Below are 24,974 nucleotides of genomic sequence, written 5' to 3'. Positions count from 1 at the left end.
CCATAGACTGTCTTCATTACTTGGTAAGTACGAATTGCGGTCTTCTTTTGGCCATACATTTGCTCGAGGACCACCCACATGTCTCTAGCAGTCTTCTTCCGAAGGATAAGGGGCTGAATATCGGCGGAAACGGAATTGACAATCCAAGTTTTCACTTGATTATCCTCAAGAAACCAAGTATGCCACACATCACTTGTTCTTGCTGGTTCGGGGTTGCTCCCATCAATATAGGCCATGCGACCACGGCCAGCAATCCCCATGGTCATAGCAGGCGACCACGAGAAATAATTATCCTTGGTGAGGCGAAGAGTGATGACCTGCATGGGAACATTCTCCGTTCTAAAAGCCCCTATTTCAGTGGGATTGGTGTTGACGGTTGACGAGGAAGAGGCTGCCATAATCACAGACCAGTAGGCAGCAAGGGCAGCAAGAAGCAATCACACGATACAACACCAAAAAACGGACAGAGAGCAGGAAACAGAACCAGGCAAAGCGGCGCGGCGCTGGGCGGGAACAGACCAGGCAGTCGGCGCGGCGCTGGGCGGAAACAGACCAGGCAGAGCGGCACGGCGCCGGAAAAGGACACGGCGTTGGGCGGAAAAAGACCGCCGCTGGACAGGTCGTCGTTTGGGCAGGCCGACGCTGGGCGGAAGCAGCAGAACGGGAACGCCGCTGGGTAGGCCGACGCTGGGCGGAAGCGGCTGCGCTAACCAGGGCGTCGCTGGGCCGGTTGTCGCTAGGCGGAGACGGCGGAATCCTGATCGGCGTTGATCAGGGCGGCGCTGGGCGGAGACGGCGGCGGGGTGACAGACGACGCTCGGGCACGAGCGTCGGGCACGGGCGAGACGATGAACAGTGTCGGGCGATTCTCCTCTAACACGGGCAAAAGACAACCAAAAACGCCGGAACTTCACGGCTCTGATACCATGTAGAAATACGAACAAGACGAAGAAGAAGAGAAACAATGATCACGATGTAACGTGGAAAACCCTCAACACGAGGGAGAAAAAACCACGAATGAGGAGGAGTTGGTGCCCACTAGCAGCCAGACTCTCTCTCTCTAAAGATTATCATTTTCTCATAAGGATTAGGGTTACATGACTTAAGTAGAGCCCAAAACGGGCTACAAGGCGGGTCGGGTATGGATCCGGACCCGAAACCCACAATCTATCAACAGCCCCTTTCCACTAACCAGTTTGATTGCTTCTTTTGTAATCAATAGGGATTTCAGACGTGAAACCCTAGCTTGATGGGAGATATGAGAAAGGAGGAAAGGAAGGAAGGAGCGTGGAACCCTAGATCGCACAGCCCTAGGTCCGTTGCTTTGATACCATGTTCAATATGGGAGGAAGAGAGGAACGAGAGAGAGAGAGAGAGATCAAACATTCAGATTTGACAACTTTACAAAGTTAGTCCACTAGAAATAACATAACAATAAAGTCCACTAGATATTCCTCACTTGTTTGCCTGTGGTATAACATCAGCTATATGAGGCAGCACAACATTCTTATTCCATGACATGACAATGTCATTATCTTCTTCCCGTGTAACATACTTTCTAATCTTCAACGCCGTTTCCGAGTCCAATAAATTTGTTTTCTTCTATAGCTGGAGACTGATATCATAAAAGTGCTTGTCCACCTTGGGTAGTTAGTATCAGCCAATTTCTTGAAGACCCATATGACAATGAGTGAGCAAAGGCTTTATAGTGTCAAGTCACCTTTTTACTCAATACCTTAGGCTCGTGAATCAGCCATAATCAGCGGCTAGTAAATTAAACAACAATAAAGTATGCACTTTGAACAGTACCAGCAACACAAACACAACTAGAAACGTTGCAACTGGAAAACGACTTCATATATCATTCCACAACTGACAATAGCGATTGAAATCATGTCAACATCCATGGGAAGTTGATCAACTCAGCAATGAGCAGGAGAAAACATCTTAGAACCTCATGACAGACAAAGTACCATGACAGATCATAACTTGACTCTGATCTGAAATTGGCAATTTGGGCAGATATCAGTGCACAAAACACATTATAACTGTATTAAAAACATCGACTAGCATCAAACCTAATCAATGATGCAGTGAAGAATAATTTTCCATTTGACCTGATTGCAGCCACAATTACTATCATGACACATGTTCATATTTCTGCAGTAGGCATCTACCACATCTCCACGGTTTGCTTGCGTTTGATTTAGATCTTACTTGATCAGCACATGTAAAATGAACATTCAAAACCAGATAAGTGTGACGACAATAAAGTCTCTGCAATAGATGCAACTCCTCACCAGAAACAAATATTTCAGATATGATACCACAGCTGTCAGATTGTTTGACATCAAATATTTTCTGTTGAGCCTTCTATATTATATCCTCCTTGTAAACAGAAAACGTATAATTTTTATTTTTTGTATAAATGATCTGCTGCTGCCTTATCCAAGAGATGATCTCTGCTTTGATACCATGTTGTTATCTGCATTAAAGCAAAAGACATGGAAAGGAAGAAAGAAGGAGAAGGTAGATAAAAAAAAGAGAGAAGATAAGAGAGAAACAAGAAGGGACGTGAGATTGAGAGGGGGAGAGAGGAGAGACAAGGAAAAAGGTTGAGGAAGAATCGTACTTTCTCATTAGATTCCTGCTCCCTCTTTAAATAGACATTTGGATATAACATAAAATATTGGTAAGGTGTATATGCTTTTTCTAAATTACATATGACCACCCATAACCAAAAGTATGTTGAACACTACTAAGGAGTAAGGACATTTAAATATAGCATGCTTGGATTTGGATTAAGTGAACCAGATCCAAACACAACATTTTACGAGAAACATTGTGTTGCTCTAAAAAGGGCTTTGCATGTGTTACTTTACTGAAAGTCAAATCTCAAAGTTGGAAACATTTCTGCTTGTTTGCATTTGATTCGCATAAAAGCTAGTGTTTCTTGTTTACCTCTTTGTTTTCAACTTATGCTGATAGTTTACCCACAGGAGGATCTCCACTACCAACATCCACTCATACAGGATGTCCTTTGGGCAGCCCTTTACAAGATTGCAGAACCAATCCTGACGCATTGGCCTGGATCCATCTTAAGAGAGAAGGCTTTACATAAAGTGATGCAACAGTTACACTATGAGGCTGAAAATACTCAATATGCCATCATTAGTGCAGTGAGTAAGGTCTGTTAGACCTTAAATTTGTTATGTCTGTAGGCATTTTCCCTGAACATGACCCTGTGAAGATATTGTTTTCCTAGAGTAAAGTGCATGTGAGAAATAAAATGCGTGAGCATGTTCAATTATTGCAGTTACTGTTAGAAATCTGAAAAATCAAAAATCAAATCAAATCTGTCTTTGACACAAGGAAGAGATGGGAAAACGATGGAGGCTGCAAACAGTAGCAGAACCCCTAACTTTTAGGGTCACTACCTAATCTCCTTTCACTATAAAGTGAATGACTGTATAGAGGACAACTATGCCCCTAATAAGTACAACAATACATAATGCACAATAGGTGGCATCTGGACCCAGGGATAAATTAGAGCAAAAACACTTGAACTGAATTATCACACAGCCTTGAAATAGGAAAACACTCAAAACAGAAATATCTTGCCTGAAAGAACTGAAAATATTATCAAAGAAAAGAAGCTAATACAAATTGTCTCTCATGCCATACAAAAAATGGGACTTTGTCCCTTATCTATAGACAAAAACAAGGAGGAGGAAGAAAGAGCTAGCAAGTTGTATCTCCAACAGCTAGCATTATAGCCATTGGAGCCAGCCAGTGGCAAGCTTAGAAACATCAGATTAGCAGCTGAAATAGAAAGAAAGAGAAAAGGAAAATAAAGTTACATAAAAGGAAAAGGATCTACATATGTGTGTGTATATAGAGAGAGAGAGAAAAAAAAATTGAAATCAGCTGGCTACCTATATGGTCAGATTTTTTTTTTTTTTAATTTTATGATGCTAAAAACCATTGCAAATGGTGCATTCTGTAGCTGACAACTGTGGTCAATCAACTAATGATCGTGCAATGCACCATTCACAGCGGTTTCTAATGTCGCAAAATATGAATGTAGAAACAATAGAAACACATGAAATAAAGATCGAACACGGATGTAACGTGGAAAACCCTCAACGAGAGCGAAAAAAACTACAGGTGAGGAGGTCTGGTGCCCACTAGCCGCCAGACTCTCTCTCTCTTAGAACTTCATTGACACTAGAAATTAAGGTTACACGTCTTTAAGTAAGGCCCAACAAGGCTACAAGCTGGATCGGGTCTAGATCCAGACCGGGTCCCAAGACCCATCTTTACATGCTTCAACACTCCCCTCAAGTTGGGCATACGTATCAAACATGGCCAACTTGGATACATTCCTCTGAAAAGAAGTTGAAGATAGAGCTTTAGTCAGAACATCAGCGGTTTGGTCTTCATGTAAGGTAAGATTAACTCTTTAGCATCAATCCTCTCACGGATAAAGTGGCGATCAATCTCAACATGTTTTGTTCTGTCATGTAGTACAGGGTTATTGGCTAGGTTGATTGCAGATTTGTTGTCACAGTACATCTTCATAGGTCCTCCAATCTCTATCCCGATATCAGCTAGCAATATTTTTAGACATAGTAAATGCCATAATAATAGCATTATCCTCAGTCTATTTTGCATATTTACTTGTCCTCTTTGCTGGTTTCTTTTCAAGCTGAATGGTCTTCAATGATGCCCTGAGATCGACATCATAAAAGTTCTAGTCAGCCTTTCGTCATTATTGACATTTATTTTTACGGATCATCCATAAGAGAATGGATTAGCAAAGACTTTGTATGCAGTGGTTAGATCAGATTTCTGATATCGGCACCTTTGATTCAGCCGTTGAAAGCTTATTAAATATAAACAAAAAAGGGATTTCACTCCAGCAACAAAATAAATGACTGACGGCAACTCTTTCAGCAATATAACTTGTGCATGATAGTTTGAAATATGGTTCTGGCCTCTAGAAAGAGCTCCACTTGTTAACAGAAAATAGATATAAATCTGACCTGTATGTTCAAGAGGGAGAAATAAGAAGGAAGATGGGGAGGAAGAAGAGCAACCTAGATGTTAGACACTCCCAGGGATAAATACTTACACATACAGTCCACATGATAAAAGAACATTTCTAAGTACCAAGTATTAACTTTTCTAATTTCCCAAAAACCCATTCATGTAATACTTCTCAACAGGCTATCAAAAACTCAAAAAGAAAAGTAGCATGGTTTATCAGCTTGCCTTGCCTCAGTTGGGCCAATAAGATTGCATATTGGCGATACACAGTAACCTTGATAACATTTCTCAAACTCTTCCTATGTTGAGAAAGAATCTTTCTAAATGCTTTCTGTCATGAGGTTCCATAGTGCGCATCAAACTTAGGGTATATTTGTTTCTTTGACAAAAGCATGGCTAACAAATTGCTTGAATTGATAGGTTTTAAATATGCTGTGTTGCTGGGTTGAAGATCCGAATTCAGAAGCGTTTAAACTGCATCTTCCAAGAATACCAGATTATTTATGGGTTGCAGAAGATGGCATGAAGATGAAGGTGATAAAAAATAATGTCTAATAGTTCAATCCTATTGATTTAGATCTTTTCTAACCATTAAAGAGTTTCACTATATCTTTTATTTTTAAAAAATATCTTTGCAGGGTAATAATGGTGGTCAGTCATGGGATGCCGCTCTTGCTATTCAATCAATAATAGCAACTAAACTTGTTGAGGATTGTGAAATGACCCTTAGGAAAGCACACAATTTCATAAAAAATTCACAGGTTTATATGTTGTGCCTGCACTCAAGTGTATTGTTTAATCATTTGAAGCTGGTTTGTGGTTCCTTGCCTTTCAATGATGACTTTGGTCCTTGTCTAAAGGTTCAAGATAATTGCCTTGGTGACTTTAGTTCCTGGCATCGCAACATATCAAAAGGTGCATGGACTTTATCAACAGCAGACAATAAATGGCAAGTCTCAGATTGCACAGCTGAAGGACTGAAGGTGTCGACTTTTTCGTGCCAGGAAGATTACTGTTTAACTTGACCATATTTAAATAAGTTTTTTTTTTTCCAAACTTTAGGCTGCTCTTTTACTTGCCAAATTACCATCAAATGTGGTTGGAGAACCTCTGGCTGCAGAGCAATTTTATGATGCTGTGGATGTGATCCTATCTCTGCAGGTAAGCTGAACACTTTGCCATAACTAACCTTTCAACAATCTTAATTGGTCATATACTTCATTATCATGTTCCAATATATGTAACACGAGATAAGGATGCACTGCTTAGTAGGCATTATGGGAAATTATGCCATAACTCACTAACCAAGTTGCTGAGAGATAAGGATTTGAAATTTGTTATTATTGTGGTTTTTATATCTGTGTGGGTTATGTTGTTCTAATTGGTTTGATAGTGGACTGTCTCTATTGACTATTGCTTCTATTTCTTGGTTATATCAATCAGCAAGTTGTATTAGAACGCTCCAGTTCACATTTCCTATTTTTGGTTTTCGTAAACACTTGATTATTTGATCTCCATATCTACTTTCTTGCAATTTGCAAAAGGTTTCCTTTTGCAAAATATGCAAATCTTCCAATCAATATATATATGGTTATCTTGTGGACAGGTTTTGTAAGAGTTGCTTGAAGAAAGTTTATCATCTTAAAAGGGCTGTCAAATGACATTTTTGATCTATGCCACCATGTTTTTCGTCCTTCATGAAAGGAGTAGAATCAGAACCTGATTGATCAAATTCGAGGAATTTTGAATCTGAATATCCATTTGAAATTCAATTTCAATTTCGGGACAAGACTTCCTTATTGATTCCAATTGTTTTTAGTCAGATTACATGTAAAAATTTGAATCAGCCTCATGTTTTGTGTATCCCAAAGCCAAACATGAGCCTTATGCTAATCTAGTTCGTTGCATTTGGTCATGACTACATATGGTACCAGTTCACATCTTCCAAGTTGTAAATGTACTTTTTAAGTTATTCTTCTTTATATAGTTTTACTTAAGATAAAATTGATGGTGATTTCTGTCACATAGATATCGTTTTAAGCATAACCACCAATATCGTTATATTTGAAAATATATCACAATATTAGTGAGAAAAATGATAAAAACCGACAACACCAAAAAAATTATCACGTTTTTATTTATCACGATAAAACCAAGAAACTTGAATTTTTAAGAATCATGAAGAATATATTTATCATGTTTTTATTGCATTTTTTTTCAAATCTTTTCCCTTATTTTTCTTTTTTCTCTCTTCTAAAGTTATTGATATCGTGGATTCACCTTTGAACATAAATGAAATTATTTATTATCATTCTTATCATTATTAAGACATTATTTTTATCATTTTATCTAGTTTTTTAATGTTTTCTTATTAGTTTCTCATTTGATTTACTTTTAGCTAATTTTTTTATATTCGCAAAATTTGTTGAGAGCTTTCCGAACTTTTCACAATAGTAGCAAGTTTGTCAAAAATTACCGGCGAAAAACCTCGCTGTTAAGAACCCGATAACAATATTTATAGCTATGGTTTTAAATTGTGGACCATATATATAGCATTAGGTTGACTGTTGCCCGTAAATTGACCTTGAAATATGTTGAACATAGAAATGCAACAACAACTCTCAAATATTAATTGCTAATACTAATATAATTTGCAACCAGACTTACTGAAAAATGACATCTAGATGTGCAGCTTGTCAATGCTGTCATAATTGGCAAAAAGAACGCCATGGAACTGTAAATGAACAAAGCCTTTGAAAAATGATCCCAAAAGTCTGCTTAAAATGATCCTCGAAGGCTGAAAAAGGCAAGAATGGGCACTTTAGTCTCAAGGCACCAAAAGGCTCAAAAAACCGATATGCACACTTAATGTGCCCTAAGGCATACCAAAAATATGTATTTTTTGGTGAATGAACTAGGGAAGTAAGAAATGAATGAATACACATAATAATAGGTAGATCTTAGATATGTATTTATATGGTTAAATATATAATGGTATTTGCATATATTCTAACACCCTCCATCAAACTTATAGTTCTATAACTGAAGGTTGTCAAGAAGAAAGTTAAACCGAGGAGCATGCAGAGCTCTGGTGAAGAGCTCTGCAATGTAAAACTTTGAGGCCATATAGGGAGGTCAATCATCTTCCTTAGGTGTTTATATCTAGCAATAGACAAACCATCTCTATATACCTTTTTCTCTGATGAAACATCTGATTCCAAGCTATTTAAATTGAACTTTTATTATCACAACATGTAGGTTGTTCCAGGTGAATGCCTATGATGCAGCGTGGTATAAGAAATTACTTCATGTGAGGAGGCAGACAAGATCAAGATGTCTATCTCTTACACGTATTTCCTTCAATATATTTTATGATCCTTAACACCACGTTCATGTGAACTGAGGAATACGTTGAAGTTGACTTACTATATGAACTGCATAAACTATATCGTGATACATGCGGAGTTAGATTATCACAAATGTACCATCCTCAACTTTCATTTTCATTCCAATAAACTTAGGACTTCCTGAAATTTTATAATCCAATATTCTTGACTTGGCAATAACTGCAAAAGCAAGTTTGATTTTGAGATAGTATATATTTTCTGCTGGAATCGACAACTTCAATACCCAGAAACTAGGTTAGAAACCAAGAGTTGTCATTCAAACTCGCTTTCAGAAGACATTTAATTTCTTGAATTCCCTTTTCCTTGCTATTTGTTTCAGAAGACGTTTTTAACTTGCGTTGAGTACTATTTATTCTGGAGAGAACTTCAATATACATTATTTCTCATTCAATTCTTGTTCAGGCAGAGCATTTGAAACATCCATTTGCTAAATATCTGATTTTTTTAGTCGATGCAATAGCAGTAAAGATTCTTACAATTGTCATTCTTACATGAACAAAGTTTCTTCATAATCTATTTCATATTCTTAGATATGCCTTTTATCTATTAGTCTGGCTTTGAATTTTCTATAGACCGATTAAGTTTAGTTTTTCACTTTATAAACTCATCCGTACCTAGTGCTTTTTTCTGATAGATGGTTCTTGGAATTCCTCTGTTTTAGCCTTTTCAGGATCATCTAATTCATTTTTAATGGCATGTCCTTATTCAAAGTGATCTTTAGCTTCATTATAGTTTGATACTTTGATTGTTCAAAGTAAGAATGTATAGAAATGCGACCACTCCTATGTTTAGGTGAGAGACTTAAATAGGACAAATCTATTTCTGAAACTAGATGTTTTCTCTGATCCTCTAAGATTTGTATATGTTTTTGAGTTTCAATAGTTTGATTTCTTTGTTGTTCATGTGTTTCTAGAGTGGTATTTGAATTTCTTCTATCATCAACAATAGCACTATTGGATGTTCCTTTTTGAGATTGAACGTCACTTGTTTCATGTTCATCAAGTACATGCAAATCAAATACAAATGACTAATGAACAATTTCACTGTTTACCTTGGAATCATCAACGTCATTTTCCTTTTTGACAGAACTAAGTTTTATTGAAACATGTCATCTACTGTTGTTAATGTCATAGCATTTGTATCCCATTTGAGTATCCAATATCCAATAAAACAGAAAAAATAGCTTTTGGGGACGATTTATCTCCTTTGCTTTCTCAATTACATCTAAAAATCATAAACCTTTGGTAATCAGGTTGACATTTAAAACGCTTTTGGAAGGGGTTATATTCGATAGAGATTTAAAAGGCATTCTATTGAAATGATATGCTGATATAAGGGAGGCTTCAGCCCAAAACTCTTTATGGACTTTTCTTGAAATAACGAGAGTTTTGGTAGTCTCAGTTAGTAACACAGAAGTGCATGTAGAAAAGATTCTACTACAAATATTCATAACCTTCTGATTAATCACACTGAGAAGCTTGCCTTTTTTAATCCACTCTAGGATTCGTTGGATCCTAGGGGGTGAAAAGGATTTGAAATGAGTCCTCTTTTGGGACTTTTTACTCATTTCACACACACACACACACATATATACGAAGACAAGCATATTTTATATTTACATATAATTTCAACGTAATCAGAACTTGATCCAGTTCCTCAACATCTTAACTCTTCAAGTTCCTCCTTTCTCCACATTTTTGTTCTACCTCTATTGGGTTCCATGCTTTCCAAATATAATTATGCTTCTGGTTGTAGTATTTCGTGGATGGACTTACTACTTTCTTTGTTTTATTTCTTACAGAATAAATGTGGTGGCTTTTCAGCATATGAGCCGGCAAGATCATATGCATGGTTAGAGGTACGTCTTTAGACTGTATGCTAACTTTTCTTTGGTTGATGGCAAGAACAAATGTTTATGAACCCAATGTTCCTGTGTCTGTAGCATCAGGTTCATTTCTATCATCTAACACAAAGACCTCCTTTGAAACATTGAAGTGGGAAAGAGGAAGAAAAGATGGTAGATTATGTAGATATGGCGCCTGATGGTGTGTAGCACACTAATTGTTTAAAGTCTATTATCAAGAATTGTAGCTTCGCAAAAAAGCCATAGAGAATGTTCTCGTGAAGAAACTAATACACTATGGGATTACAAGTTCACTGTTAATTGTAGATGCAAAAGATGAGCCATAAAAGTGGTAAACACAAGAAGTCTACAAAGTGCTTAATAGTTCACTTCAGCAGGACTATTAGTCTATTATATGATGAATCCCTTCCTTCATACAGCTGTATATTGTCAAGAAACCCCTGGCTTTCATTCTTTCATGTTGCTTATATAAGTCAGTTTTGCAGCTTACATCATGCAGTTTCACAAGAAGCTAAGACATTAGGCCAACAACATGGTCATCCAAGAAGTACGGGCATGCTGTGGCAACCAAGCGCAGGAAATAATGTCTAGCAAGTTAGGTTTGAGATTTCATTGACTGGGCAAGTGAAAGAAATATACTTTCTTCTTGTGAAAGGACCAATTTATTTTGGTTGAATTGCACAAACTGCTGCTCAGTGTCCATCAATAGTAATTTATGCAATATCGGTTGTGCCATTTTGTTTTATAGGGCAATATGATGATTGGTATATGTTGAACGGTAAAATCACACAAAGAACACAAATATAACATGGAGAACCCTCAACACGAGGGAAAAAAACCATGATGTTGGAGACGATTCTGGCGCCCATTAGTAGCCGGTCTCTCTCACTCTCAGATTTCATTAACCTTAACAATTAGGATTACAAAGGTTACTTAAATACAACTCAACATGAACTACGGGTCGGATAGGGTCCAGACCCAAACCCAAACATACATAACATGTAATGCTCGTTGGTTCGACGGGTCGGGTCGAGCTAGGGTCCAGACCCGGAACCGACCCCCACTCGCGTAAGGGCCCGACGCGAGGCCCTTCTCCCTCGCCTTTCCCTTCCTTCTTCGTTGTCTCCGGTGGTCTCCTGTGGCAGCGCAGAGGGAGGAGAGTGACGGTCGGGTGGTGGTGGCTGGAACGGCGACGGCGACGGCGACGGAGGTGGCAGCGGCGACGGCGGCGGCGGCTGCTGGGTAAACCCTCTCTCTCTCGTGCGATTTTTCTTGCTTTGCCACTCATGCCCTTTTGTCTGTTTTGCTCTCTGCCGCACGTCCCCTCTTCTTCTCTCTCGCCATTTTCTTTCCCCTCTTTCCGCTGGTTCTCTACCGCTCGACCCTCTTCTCACTCACCCGCACTCCCCCGCCTGCTCTTTCTCTCTCTTCTCACCCCACGGCTGTTTTCCCCCTTGACCGAACCCTTCCTCTCTCTGTCTCTCCTCTCTGTCAGCGTCCCTTTTCTTTGTTTATTTCAGTTTTTTTTTCCCCAACTACTACCGTGGGTCTTTCCTAGCAACAGAGTTTGTGTTAAACTTTTTGGGCGTTTGGGGTTGGTTTGCAGTTTAGGGGACGTTTTTCCCCTCTTACCTGCTAGTAGGGTGTGTAGTGAGCAGCGACAGCAGGCAATCTCGAGCATTGGCACTTGATCGGACGTGTGAAGTGGTTGCTAGAAGGGTTGTAGCAGTTTGGACGCTTGTTTGGGGTGAGCAATACCTAATCAAGCTCAAAATGATGAGTATTTATCTTTTAGAGCATGTATAATTATGGTTCGAGCATGCTAGAGCTTAGAATTGATGATTTTGGGACGCATGTTAGTAATTTTGTTTTTGGGGGAAACTTAGGATTTGCGTTGGAAAGTGATGATTCATGTACTTATTGATCGTTTTAGCATGATGGATTAAGTTTCGAAGCTTTAAGGAAACATGGTAGAGATTGTGAGGTTGTGGGGAAGTTTTGGAACCGTCTTAGGGAGTGTAGCGCAGACTTCGGTGAACGGGTGTATCATGAAGTTAATTAGGGATATATACGTTTTGGGATGTGACTTGAGGTTGATGTCTTACTTAAAGAACGTTATTGAGGAAGGATTTAGTGACGGTTTGATTGATGGTTGAAGGCCTTGATAATTCAAGGCAACGTCAAGACGTAAAGGAGGAGGCCTTGTGGAGAGCCCGTTGGTCGACACTACCTGTCGATGCCCTCTTGAGGCGCTGTCACGTGCCTCAAGGATTTTATTTTTGTATATGTTCATTTCTGTTTGATTGGTGTAGGAATCTAGTAGAAACCTTATTCTTGTTTATGTTTGCAGGTGCACCGGGCTCATCCCGTCGACCTTGAGTTCGAAGCTTGAGGCATTTTGAAGAATTTGGTGAGCGCGCCACAGGTATGGCAACTTTCCAGGCAAATTCCTGCCTGGGGCAATTGTGTGATTGGGTGCTCCTAGGATCAAGGGATCCTAGGATTGTGATGTTAATTGATTGACGGTTTTGTGATTGAGTATGTGTATGTTGCTTACATGATATGAATGGGTTAGAAAGATTATTAGTCATTCGATTTAAAAATGTTACGCATTGGCATGTGCATGCTAGAATTGATATCTGTTTAGGACAGATGAGGTGGGGTATCGAGTCGAGTGTCTCCTCGACCCCAATTGTGCATTAGAAAGCATCATAGAATGATAACTGCATAGGACAGCTACGAGCCAACCGCAGATCGAGACTACTCTCTGTGGATTGGCTATGTTTTTCAAAGAGGTGATTGACATGACTGATGTGATGATTGATATAAATGTGTATGTTGTTGCATATGCATTGCCATGGGCAATGATGCAAATGGATGTTTGGAGGGTAGTTGTACCCGTATGGTATGACGGCTAGCAATGACTGTTACTGTATGTATAGACCTCATGTGGAGGTAATCGGAGGTGTGGGTGCACTCGGGAAGTGTACTAACCTCGTGTGTTAGCCAGTCTTCTTGTGAATGTGTAACTGTAATGATAAGAATGAATAACTAAGAGATGAGAGGCCAGTGGGATGTGGCTATGTGTTTGGGAGACGTCCCCCTTGATTGCCACTGGTCTCGCCTGTCAGAGCGCAGGCGGTGCAAGGCCCCAGGGTTCTGTTGTGTGTTGTGCTTGGAGCGTTGGGCTCATGCCTTCCCAACCTGGGTGTCCTAGGGAAGGCTGAGTATCTCACCTTGGACGTCACACATCCAGGGATGAGTGCTCTACCGCTGCAGCGGGTGAAATGGATCCATACTGTTATGGGCCACCACGGGGGTTGTCTCTCGGCTGTAGGCCGCCCGCGGTGTGCACGTGCCTGTGTTGCACCCACAGGAACTGTTAATGCACTAAAGTTAATGAAAATGCAAAGTGTTTGACAGAATGCATGTGACTGACGTATATGTGATTGATATGAATGCAAGTGTTATGTTTAAGCATGCTTCGCATGTGACTGATGTTGTGTTAGTGTGGCCACCAAGTGGCTTTTACGTGTCGCACTCAGACGCGACATGACGATAGATGGGTTGATATTTGTCCCTTTATTTGAGCCTTACTTGAGAGGGTTTGGCATTTTTCTGGCTTGTTGCCATACTGCGAAGGCTAAGCCTTCAGTTGTTTCCTTTTTTCAGGTTTTGGTGTACCCGGGGCAGCAGGCTGAGCAGATGGCTACACTCACGTCCTACTGGGGAGGTTTTGGGTTTTGTTTTGTTCTTGTAGTGCCGGCGCGTCGGGTTTTTGGTTTTACTGATGCCTTGTTTTGATGAGGCATCGATGTTGTGATTTTGGGGCATTTTTGTCAAATGTACAATTGAATTGAAATGCTATATAATGGAAAGCTTGCCCCATTGTTTTGAATTGCTTGGCTCATTCCTTTTTGAACTATTGTGTAGTCACACCTCGATGCTTTATGTTTTGAGAAAAAAAAAAATGTTTGAGTGTCAAAAAGGTCGGGGTGTGACATAACACGTCAACACTCCCCCTCAAGTTAGCATACAGGTCAAACATGCCCTACTTGGATACATTTCTTTCAAATGAAGTTGATGACAACGCCTTGACCAGTGCATCAGCTACTAGATCTTCGGACTTCATGTAAGGCATAACAAACTCTTTAGCATCAATTATCTCTTGAATGAAATGACGGTTGATCTCCACATGCTTCATCCTATCATGTAACACTGGATTGTTGGCTAAGTTGATTGCAAATTTGTTGTCACTTATTACAATACATCTTCATTGGTCCATCAGTTTTGATTTCGATGTCATCCAATAGCACTTTCAGCCACAACAACTTAGAGACTGCTATGGCCACAGCTCTATATTGAGCCTCAGCACTGGAGCGAGAGCAAACGTCCTGTCTCTTACTTCTCTACACTACGAGATTTCCTTCCAAGTAAATACAATAGCTTGAGGTGGATCTCCTAGTATCAACACATCCTGCCCAGTCAGCATATGAATAACCTTCAATCTCAAGAAAGTCTTGCCTAACATACAAGAGACCCTTGCCAGGACTTCTGTTCAAGTAACATAAAATACTGTCATCTGCCTTTAAGTGAGTATTCATGGGAGCATGCATGAACTGACTCATCACATTCACAGCAAAGGTAATATCAGGTCTAGTAAGAGCAATATAGATCAACTTCGCAACAAGACGTTGATATTTCCCTTGGCTTCTTTACAGAGGGGCTCTCCCCATCTCCAAGACTAAGTTTGTGTTCAACATCTATAGGAGTAGAAGTTGGTCTACACCCAAGTTTTCCGGTCTCCTTTAATAAATCTAGAGTATACTTTCGTTGATTTAACACAAGACTTGTGCCTGACCTAGCAATTTCAATGCCAAGGAAATATTTCAACTTGCCAAGGTCCTTGAGATCAAACTCGATAGCCAACAGTTTCTTTAACTTCGTTATTTTATCTTCATCATTACATGTGACAATCATATCATCAACATATACCAACAAGAGAGTTACCTTGTGCTCATTTCTCTTCACGAAGAGAGTGTGATCCCCATTCCCTTGATGATATCCATGTTGTCTCATTACAAGTTTGAGTCGTTCAAACCATGCTTGGGGAGATTGCTTGAGCCCATACAAGGCTTTCTTCAACCTGCAACATTTTCCGAGTTCCACATATCCTGGAGGCATGCACATATATACTTCATTTTCAAGGTCTCCATTTAGAAAAATGTTCTTAACATCTAGTTGGTACATCTTCTACTCTTTTACCACTGCTAAGTAGAAAATAACTCTGACATTCTTCATTTTGCAACAGGAGCAGACGTTTCCAAGTAGTCAATCCATATTTCTGACTAAACCCCTTGGCAACCAAGTGAGCTTTGAACCTTTCCACACTTCTGTCTAGCTTATATGGTGTAGACCCACTTGGATCCTACGAGATGGGCTGCTTCAGGGCCATTTACCACCTACCACATTCTATTTTTATTTAATGCTTCTATTTCTTCTTGCATCACATGAGCCCATTTTGGATTACTCTGAGCCTCAGTATAGTCCTGGGGATCACAAACATAGAAAGAAAAGATATGAAACATTTGTAGTTCTTGCTCAATTTAAAATATGATATGAAATTACCAATATGGTGTTGAGTACATGACTTGATACCATTTCTGAGAGCAATGGGTGACTCGTCAGTCTCAGCATCTGTTTGACTACCCCCAACCGACATCTCTCGGGCACGACTTGGATCAGCTAGGGAAGGTGTGAGATTAGGATTGGGATCAGTGTCAACAATCACCTCACTAGCTAGCTCTGTGGCAATCTATCTTCTCCTAGAATACTGCTCAAACAAGCGGTCACGCTCCTCATTTCCAGTTGAGCAATCATCATCCTTTTTTGTGCTCCAGAAATTCTGTAAATTACTTTTTGTATGCCAGAAAATTTGGAAGCTGAATTTCTTGATTTTGAGAATACTCTTTCCTTCTTGTGGACCTTTGCTCCTGAAGAGAATTCTCACCAAAATAGGAAACATGTTCCAGGAATGAGACATGTTTGACACAACCAGTTGAAGGGTCTAGACATTTATATCCTTTTTAAGTAGGAGAATAATCAAGAAGTACACCTTTAATTGACTTGGGGTCAAGTTTCTTGATATTGGGACTGTGATTGTGGATAAAACAGACATAGCCAAAAACCCAAGGTGGGAGAGAAAAAGGTTCACTACTACCTGCTAACATAGAATGAGACGTACATCCATTCGAGACACGACTAGGCATATGGTTAACTAAATACGCACTGGTTAGCACATCATCCCTCCAATACTTCTTTGGAAGATGTCGTTGAAACAAGAGTCCTGGTGACATTTAGCAACTGACGATTCTTTCGTTTAGCAACCCTATTTTGAGGAGGGGTATAACTACAAGATGTCTCATGAACAATCCCCTTTTGCGAAAAGAAACTATTGACAAAGTGACATGTAGACTCACGTGCCAAAAAGTCTGAATAGATGCTCCGAAATGAGTTTCCACAAGAATGATAAAGGTTTCAATTACACTGGGAACTTCTCTACGATCCTTCAACAAGTACACAAAGGTGTTACGAGAACAATCATTTATAAATGTAATAAAGTACTGAAAACCATGACAAGATGGAATTCCTGAAGGCCAGACACATCCGAATGGATTAAAGCAAATACTTTATTAGAATGACTTGTAGAAACAGGGTCCAAAGCCCTAACATGTTTAGCCAGATGATAAAGATCACATGATAACATGATCATATCTAGATTGGAAAAAAGGTGAGGAAACAACTGTCTAAGTACACCAAACGAAAGATGTCGAAGTCTCTCATGCCACCACAAGGCAAGCTAAAGGAAGTTTATACAGAAACACTTTGCCACAAAAGACCTTGGACAACTCTGTTATTTTCTTGGTATTGAGGTGGCTTATAGTAGTAAAGGAGTTGTAGTGTCTCAAAGAAAATATGTTCTTGATCTTCTGTAAGAAACAGGTTTATTGGGGGCTAAACCTGCCACTTCCCATGAATCCCCGCATTCATATACATGATGATGAACTAGAGTCTTTTGACTCTAGATCTTGCATATCTCTGATAGAAAAACTGTTATATTTAGCTGTCACTCGCCCTGACATTAGCTTCGCTGTGAATAAGCTAAGTCAATCTATGGAAAAACCCTGAAAAATTCATTGGGACGTTGCTCTAATGATTGTCAGATACTTGAAATCAACCCCGAGAAAGGGGTTGTGGTTTAAAAAGGGAGAAGGTGTTGACATAGAAACTTATAGTGATTTTGCTTATTATGCAGGGTCTGTAGATGACAGGAAGTCTACAACAGGTTTTTGTGTCTTTGTGGGAGGCAATCTCATTTCTTGGAGGAGCAATAAGCAAAATGTGGTGGCTCGATCTAGTGCTGAGTTTGAATATTAACTATGGCTGAAACTGCGGCTGAAATGTCATGGGTCAGATCAGTGCTTCTAGATTTGGGTGTTTCAGTGAATCTTCCAATGAAGATGTATTGTGACAACAAGACAACAACCTATATTGCCAACAATCTTGTCTTCCATGAGAGGACGAAACGCATTGAAGTGGATTGCCACTATGTTCGGAACTTAGTACAAGAAGGAGTTATTAGCACTATTCATGTCTCATCAGAAGATCAGACAGCTGATATTTTTACCAAGGCTCTTCCCATAGAGAATTTTGTGAGAGGTTGTAACAAGCTGAGCATGATTGATATCTATGCTCCATCTTGAGGGGAAGTGTTAAAGAGTGTTTCTGCAATATTAGAAAGTTGGAGCGTAGGTCTTTAAATATTTTCTTGTGTTTTTTGGACTGAATTTGTAATTATTCTATCGCCAGCCCTAATCTCTTTAACTTGAGATTAGGGTTACGTTAATGATAACTTTTTGGCCTCTCTCTCTCTGATCGTAACACACCTCTTGTTAAATATTTCTCCTTGTGTGAATTCTTGGAGTGGCTGGTATCTTCAAGAGTCTAGCTCTTGAAGTGTTTCGACCATTAAGTTTGGGTCTGGTTTACATGGTATCAGAGCCGCGGTTTGGCTTTTCGTTTGTTGGTTTTCAAGGTCTGGAAAAATCAGTTCTTGCTGCCTATTCGTAGCCGTAAGCACACCAACTATTTGACGAAATTATTAGTTGCTGTTTTGCACAAGAGTTGTTGTCTTGCTGATTTTTGGTGGCTTTTTTTCGTGGATATCTCGCTGATTTCGGTGGACTGTTTTGGAGGCAGCAGCCGCAGAGGTAGAAGCCTTACGCGGGTTACTTCGGCTAATCAAAGGGCTCGAGAAACGCCGCCCAGGCTGCTGCAATAGATGGCTCGGGCGACGCAGGTAATTGCCAATGCAACAATGGAACTATTCAGGCAACGCAGACAATAGAGACTGCAGAGATGGCAGCGCAGACAGCAACAATAGGGAAGAGACGACCACATGGAGGGCAACGATCTCAGCAACAGTGGAACGTCATGCCAGGGAAGCGACAACAGCTATGTCACATAGGTACGGGTACGGGTACAACGTTTTCGCCAATCTTGTTAGAACGATAATTATATATTTTTAATTCATAAATATAAAAAATCATCACACATATAATCAATATTCATCATTCATCATTCATAAGCCTTAATATGTTGACAACACATTAAAAGATTAAAACAAATAACTTAATAAAATAAATGGAAGCATATGATAAACTTTAAAAAACAAGTCATGAGTCAAAGAAGACTCAGACGAGTTATGTTAACTTTTTCTTTTATGGTGTGTTATAAAAGAGAAACTCTCGTCCTTCGACAATGGGATTTCATTTTCTCAAAAAAAAAAAAAAGAAATCATTTAACGAGAGGGACGAGGGTTAAACCTTCCTCTATTCCAACGAGAATAGTGTCTCCGGCGACTACACCAGCTTCAACCAAAAAATTGACTTCTCAAGTACATTCTTTTTTTTTTTCTCCTTTTGTTTTCTAATGTATCCATTTTCCTCCTTTTTTGGGTTGAGTATTCCGGTGACTGCCATTTTTTCTGGACAAACTACAAACCAGTGTCCCTCTTTGTTTTCGAATCTATCCCACTCTCTCTCCCTCTCTCTATCTGTTTATCTCTCTGCTTGTTCTCAAACTCTCTCTTGCTCTACTCTTACAACTTTCTCGCTTTGCTCTTGCGTCTCTCTCTATCTTCCTCTGCTCCAGCACCTCTCGTTGCCGACTTGCCGCCTGTCGCCAGCCGCCGTCTATCGGCAATGGCTGCCCAAGCTACTGGACGTCTGTTGCCAACTGCCCAAGCACCCACTGGAAGACCAAAGAAGATCGAGAGGGAGAAGACGAGCGTCGTGGGTTATGTTTTTACGTTTTATTATGGTTTGGATCTGGTTCGGACCTGAGGGAGAAGAGTAGCCGGTCTCTCTCACTCTCTAGGATTACAAAGGTTACTTAAATAGAACTCAACATGAACTTTGGGTCGGATAGGGTTTAGACCCAGACCCAAACATACACAACACGTCAACAACATCATTAAAAAATGATATTTTTTTGGTTTACCATAGAACATGATGGAAGGTTTTTCACTTGTCTCGGTGGTTGTACATGTTAATGGATAATATTTTTCTTTTGGGACCAGATTTTCCATAAATGAAATAAATGTGAATGGTTTGACTATGTGTATAAGGAAAAAGGAGGTGCTTTTTTCTTCCAAGTTATATGGAATGTGTTACAATAAGATAATAATTGTCACATGGGTACTGCTGTAAAGGCAGCGTACCCGTACCGGTCAGGTATGACATTGGTACTGGTACTGGTACTGGTACTGTCTCAGGTACTTCTTGGGTAGTGGTCAAACAGTACCGAATATGGTCAACGTGCCCATGATCGTATCCATCTGATTTAAGACTCAGTCAAAGTTGACTGAGTCCTTTCCTATCCAAAATTTAGGATTTCAGTTTTGTTCTTTACACCATTTACACTCAGGAAACACATACAGAGCTGTGTTTTCATATTTTGTTCAATAATTTCTTCTTTAGAATCTATAAATTTTGAATCATGAATGTGTTATTTTGTTTGAATTCTTATTGAATTTGATCGTTGGGTCATGCTAATTCCATACGAATCAGTAGCTCCCATGGAGGAGCAAGCCCGATCAATGGATATGTGTGTGTGTGTGTATGTGTGTGTGGACATATACAGCTATACCCCCATATCCAAGTTTTGTTAAAATAGTCTGAACCCATACCCCTACCAGCACCCATACCGGTACCTATGTGACATAGGATAATATTCACACATGGCAAAATTGGTTCGTTTTCTTGTTTCTAGCTAACAAATGTGAATTAGATTATCAGAAACTGGTATAACTGTAGTAAGTTCTTTAGAATTGCTAACTGCAACAACGTGGTGATCAGTCTAGCTTGCTTCATAACTTTGATATCACATTCTTACCTATTTCTTTACTGAATTTGTTGTCATTTTCAGCTAATAAATCCATCTGAAATGTTTGGAGGCATAATGATTGACCATCCGTGAGTGCTTTCTCATCTCATGCTTGATCCAATGATAACCTACTTGGTAATACTTTGTAATGCACTAATACCTTTATTTTGTTCCTCTAGATCCACGGAATGCACTTCATCTGCCATTCAAGCTTTAGCAGATTTTAGAAAAGCATACCCTCAGTATCGGAAGGAAGACATAGAGACTAGTATTTCAAAAGCTGTTAATTTCATCAAAAAGATGCAATTACCTGATGGATCATGGTGGGTCCTTTCACTCTCTTCTGTAATTCCAAGCGTCTTGGTTTTCAAGATATATGATATGCTAGGAGTGCTGTAAGTTAGAATATCATTCTTTTGGTTGTGAAAATTATTTGATTAACAAATCTTTCAAGAGTCAGTCCGAAATTTTTATGAAAATCAAGACACCTAAGTTCTCAATAACATCGTGGATGTTCCTAACTTCTTTGCCCACTTATCACACATTTTGTCCAATTTAGCTTGATTAACGTTGGTATATTTTTTATTAACTGAAATGGCTAAAGTACCCTCACGGTATGGTTTTCTTTTGATTAGTTTTATGTCATTCTCTTTGTAAATCAGGCCCAAAGAGAAATACTTCAAGCAAATCAGCCTTGAAGCTTTCCACCAACAAGTCAAACTCACAAGCCCTCAAACAAGAGGTGAAGAAGAACTTAAATTAATCACAATAAGAGATACATAAAGTAGGCTAAAAAGCCATAACCTTACACTAGAGAATCTACACTATTTATAAGGAAGAAGACAAAAGAGAGGAGAGAGCTAGCCGTTGGAGACTAGTTCCAACGGCTAGAATTCTAGCCGTTGGGACTAGTCTCCCCTTGGGTCCCCTTTGGATAAAATCAGAAAGGGGCAAGGGTAAAACAGGAAAAATACAGAAAATAAAAAGACAAAAAGAAGGTAAAAAGTTACATAAATATCCTAAGTACCCAAACCTATAAAATACATATATATGTATATATGACACATATTAGATGACTAATATGTAATGTATATACATATATGTATGTATAGAATGGAGACATACATTCTAACACTCTTTACTTATAACTTAATTTATAGTGAACAACCATGTTGTTTTTAAGATTACTAGAAGACCTAGTGTAGATTTCATTTATCATCAAAACAATACAAGCTTATTTTGAAAGTTTTTTCAAAATTTAGGAGTGCTTTAAAAGTGATTCAAAACGTAATATATGCCTATAGTTTTTGTTAGAATATGTTGCTGTGGGAACCGGATCCATTCCTGGACCCGGTTCTATGGGGCGCGGGTACCGAGGCGGGCTCGGTACCCTAGGCGGCTTCTCCTCTCTCCCTCTTTATATTGTCACTTGTGTTTAGTGTTGAATTAAGTGAAATATAATTTTCTCTCTCCTAGGGTTGCGGTGTGCCCCTAGGTCAGAGCCTCCCCGTGGTTTTTCACCTCTTTCTGAGGTTTTCCACGTAGATTGTGTGTTCGTTCTCCACTCTCTCTCTGTGTGGTTCGTGTTTCTACATGGTATCAGAGCCAGCGGAGTTGGAGAAGCGTTTTTTCCAAGGATCGTCAAGTTTTTTCGTCGCCCGACGCCGTTGAAGTTCCGGCGCCGCTGCTGCCCGTGTGACGTCGCCCTGCTTTGCCGCCGCTGTCCTTTGTTCCGCCGCCGCCGTCCTCTGTTCCGGCGTCGCTGCTGCCCTTGTGACGTCGCCCTGCTCTGCCGCCGCCGTCCTCTGTTCCGCCGCCGCCGTCCTCTGTTCCGCCGCCCTCTGTTACGCCTCCGCGGTCCTCCGTTCGTCCTGTTCTTTGTTTCTGCCACCGTGGGTGGCCTCTGTGTTGCGTCGTCGCCTGCTTTACGTTGCCTCTGCCTCATTCCAGCCGCCGTCGCCGCTGCCTCCTTCCCGACGCCGTTGCCTCCTTCCCGACGCCGTTGCCTCATTCCCGCTGCTGTGCCTCTTGTTGCTGTGTGCTAGTTTGTGATGGCAGAAGCGATGGGGACTCAAAAAGATGCCGTTCTTGACACGGGCAGCGCCTCCAAGACTGAGAACGTGCCGCTCCAGGTCACCTCCATCCGTCTGACCAAGGACAATTACCTATCTTGGTCTGCCGCTCTCGAGATTGGGATTACTAGTCGTGGGCGTCTCTCTTACATCACTGGCGACAAACCTGCGCCCATCAAATCTGATCCTCAATGGGCGACGTGGGCGTTGGAGGACAGCCAAGTGAAGGTGTGGATTATCAGCTCCGTGTCATCCGATATTCAGCCCCTCATTCTGCGGAAGCCGACCTCTTTTGATATGTGGACTGTGCTTGCAAAGATGTATGGTCGCAAGAAGAGACATTTGCGCACCTATCAGATTAAACGCAGTATTTACTCTCTGACACAGGGTGATTTGTCTGTTGCTGCCTTCTATGCTGCCCTGAAGACCAAGTGGGAGGAGTTAGATTATCATGTGACTGATGAGTGGACATGCGGTTCAGATCATTCCCTCTACTGGGAAAAGGAATGGATGGACCGTACGTTTCTGTTTCTGGGAGGCCTGCGGGATGAATTTGAGTCTATTCGTAGCCAGATTCTTAATGGTGATGAGATTCCGGGGATAGAGGAAGTATATGCTCGTGTTGAATCTGAAGAACAACGTCGCCAAGTGATGCATCTTGACACCGGTCATGGCCCTTCTGCCTTTGTCAGCCGTGCCTCAGGGACTGGGCAGCGTCCTGCCCGACATTGCACTCATTGCCACAAGTTGGGGCATTCGGTGGATTTCTGTTGGGATCTTCATCCCGAGAAGAGACTGGTCCGAGGTCGTCCTCCCTCTGGCAAGCGTAGCCCTTCTGTGTCTGATTCCAGTCAGAGCAATTCTTCTAGTGGTGCAAAGTCCAAGTTGTCCCCTGCTCAACTCCAGGAGCTACAGGCGTACATCAGCCGTCTATCTACTACCCCTGAGGAGTCCTCCACGTCTGAAGGGGCTCAGCTAGCCCAAGCTCTCGTTGCCTCGACTGATCAAGGTAACCCTCCTCTTGGTGATTGGATTGTTGATAGTGGAGCCACTCACCACATGACAGGGGACTCTAAACTCTTTCAAGAATATCGACTTTCTTCTGGCAAGCAACGCGTGTCTATGGCAGATGGGTCTTCTATCTCTGTGGCTGGGAAAGGGAGCTTGTCCCTGTTGAACAAATACCGTCTTCACAATGCCCTGCATGTTCCCAATATTCCTGTCAACTTACTCTCTGTCAGCAGTATTACTAAAGAATTAAACTGTAATCTGATTTTCTCTGCTGATCATTGTTCCCTGCAGGACTTGGTGACGGGGAAGAAGATTGGGATTGGTTCGGTTACTGATGGGCTCTACAGGCTGCCGGTCCAAGTTGCTTCAGCATTGATTTCTGCCACGAGTGGTCACTTGTCTGGTGTGAACGATAGATCTACTGTTCTGCGATGGCACGAGCGTCTTGGACATCTACCCTTCCAGTTAATAAAGAAGTTGTTTCCTCATTTGTTTGCTTCTGTCTCAATTGACTCCTTCGCTTGTGAAGTGTGTCAATTGGCTAAACATGTCAGGGCTTCGTACCCTATTTCTTTGAATAAAACCACTCATCCGTTTGCCTTAGTTCATTCCGATGTTTGGGGTCCTTCTGGAGTACCCACGTGTGGTGGTTGTCACTATTTTTTGACGCTTATTGATGATTACTCTAGATGTACGTTCGTGTACTTGTTGCGAGAACGTAGTGAGGTTCCAGCAGTTGTGAAAAACTTTGTTGCCTTTGTTGAGACTCAATTCCATACTACTGTTCAAGCTTTCCGTACGGATAATGCAAGGGAATATGTCTCCCAATCCCTTGATGAATTCTTGAAAGGCAAGGGTATTGTTCATGAAACCTCTTGTAGTTATACCCCTCCTCAAAATGGTATAGCTGAACGTAAAAATCGTCATCTATTGAATGTTACCCGGGCCATTATGTTCCAACGTCATGTCCCGACGCGGTATTGGGGTGATGCACTTCTCACTAGTGCACATCTCATTAACCGTATGCCTACTAGGGTGTTGGATGGTCAGTCTCCTTATTCTACCCTGTGGCCCACTCAGAATCCGTGGCCTCTTACTCCTCGTGTCTTTGGGTGCAGTTGTTTT

General features: G+C 40.6%; 2 protein-coding genes across 4 annotated transcripts in view; both read left to right on the top strand.

The window, feature by feature from the left end:
* Positions 1–24,974, top strand: part of LOC116266844 (cycloartenol Synthase-like) — a 71,497-nt gene that overhangs the window by 27,606 nt on the left and 18,917 nt on the right. For 2 of the 3 annotated variants that reach the window (XR_004175447.1, XM_031648276.2), the window contains exons 7-14: positions 3,000–3,188; positions 5,470–5,583; positions 5,688–5,810; positions 5,910–6,032; positions 6,112–6,210; positions 10,258–10,314; positions 20,809–20,855; positions 20,946–21,089. Coding sequence is in view for 2 of the 3 variants with exons in the window: in XM_031648276.2 (XP_031504136.1) it covers positions 3,000–3,188; positions 5,470–5,583; positions 5,688–5,810; positions 5,910–6,032; positions 6,112–6,210; positions 10,258–10,314; positions 20,809–20,855; positions 20,946–21,089 (896 nt within the window). In the remaining variant the exon portion in view is untranslated. The remainder of the gene's footprint in view (positions 1–2,999; positions 3,189–5,469; positions 5,584–5,687; positions 5,811–5,909; positions 6,033–6,111; positions 6,211–10,257; positions 10,315–20,808; positions 20,856–20,945; positions 21,090–24,974) is intronic. The other variant, XM_031648277.2, reaches the window with a different exon arrangement.
* LOC126409214 (uncharacterized) lies at positions 22,695–24,728 on the top strand. The gene is made up of 2 exons (XM_050075162.1): positions 22,695–23,847; positions 24,141–24,728. The coding sequence occupies exons 1-2, from the start codon at positions 22,818–22,820 to the stop codon at positions 24,182–24,184; spliced, it is 1,074 nt and encodes a 357-aa protein (XP_049931119.1). The 5' UTR covers positions 22,695–22,817; the 3' UTR covers positions 24,185–24,728.

The sequence above is a fragment of the Nymphaea colorata genome, chromosome 13, assembly GCF_008831285.2.
Source record: "Nymphaea colorata isolate Beijing-Zhang1983 chromosome 13, ASM883128v2, whole genome shotgun sequence".
NCBI lineage: Eukaryota > Viridiplantae > Streptophyta > Magnoliopsida > Nymphaeales > Nymphaeaceae > Nymphaea > Nymphaea colorata.
The sequence above is the reverse complement of the archived record's forward strand: the minus strand, read 5'-3'. Positions and strand labels throughout refer to the sequence as shown.

Bases quoted from the DNA above. Each gene is read 5' to 3' on its own strand.
- LOC126409214 (XM_050075162.1), top strand. From the start codon at position 22,818: ATGGCAGAAGCGATGGGGACTCAAAAAGATGCCGTTCTTGACACGGGC. The intron at 23,848-24,140 runs GTAACCCTCCTC...TGTTCCCTGCAG, and splicing joins CGTTGCCTCGACTGATCAAG to GACTTGGTGACGGGGAAGAA.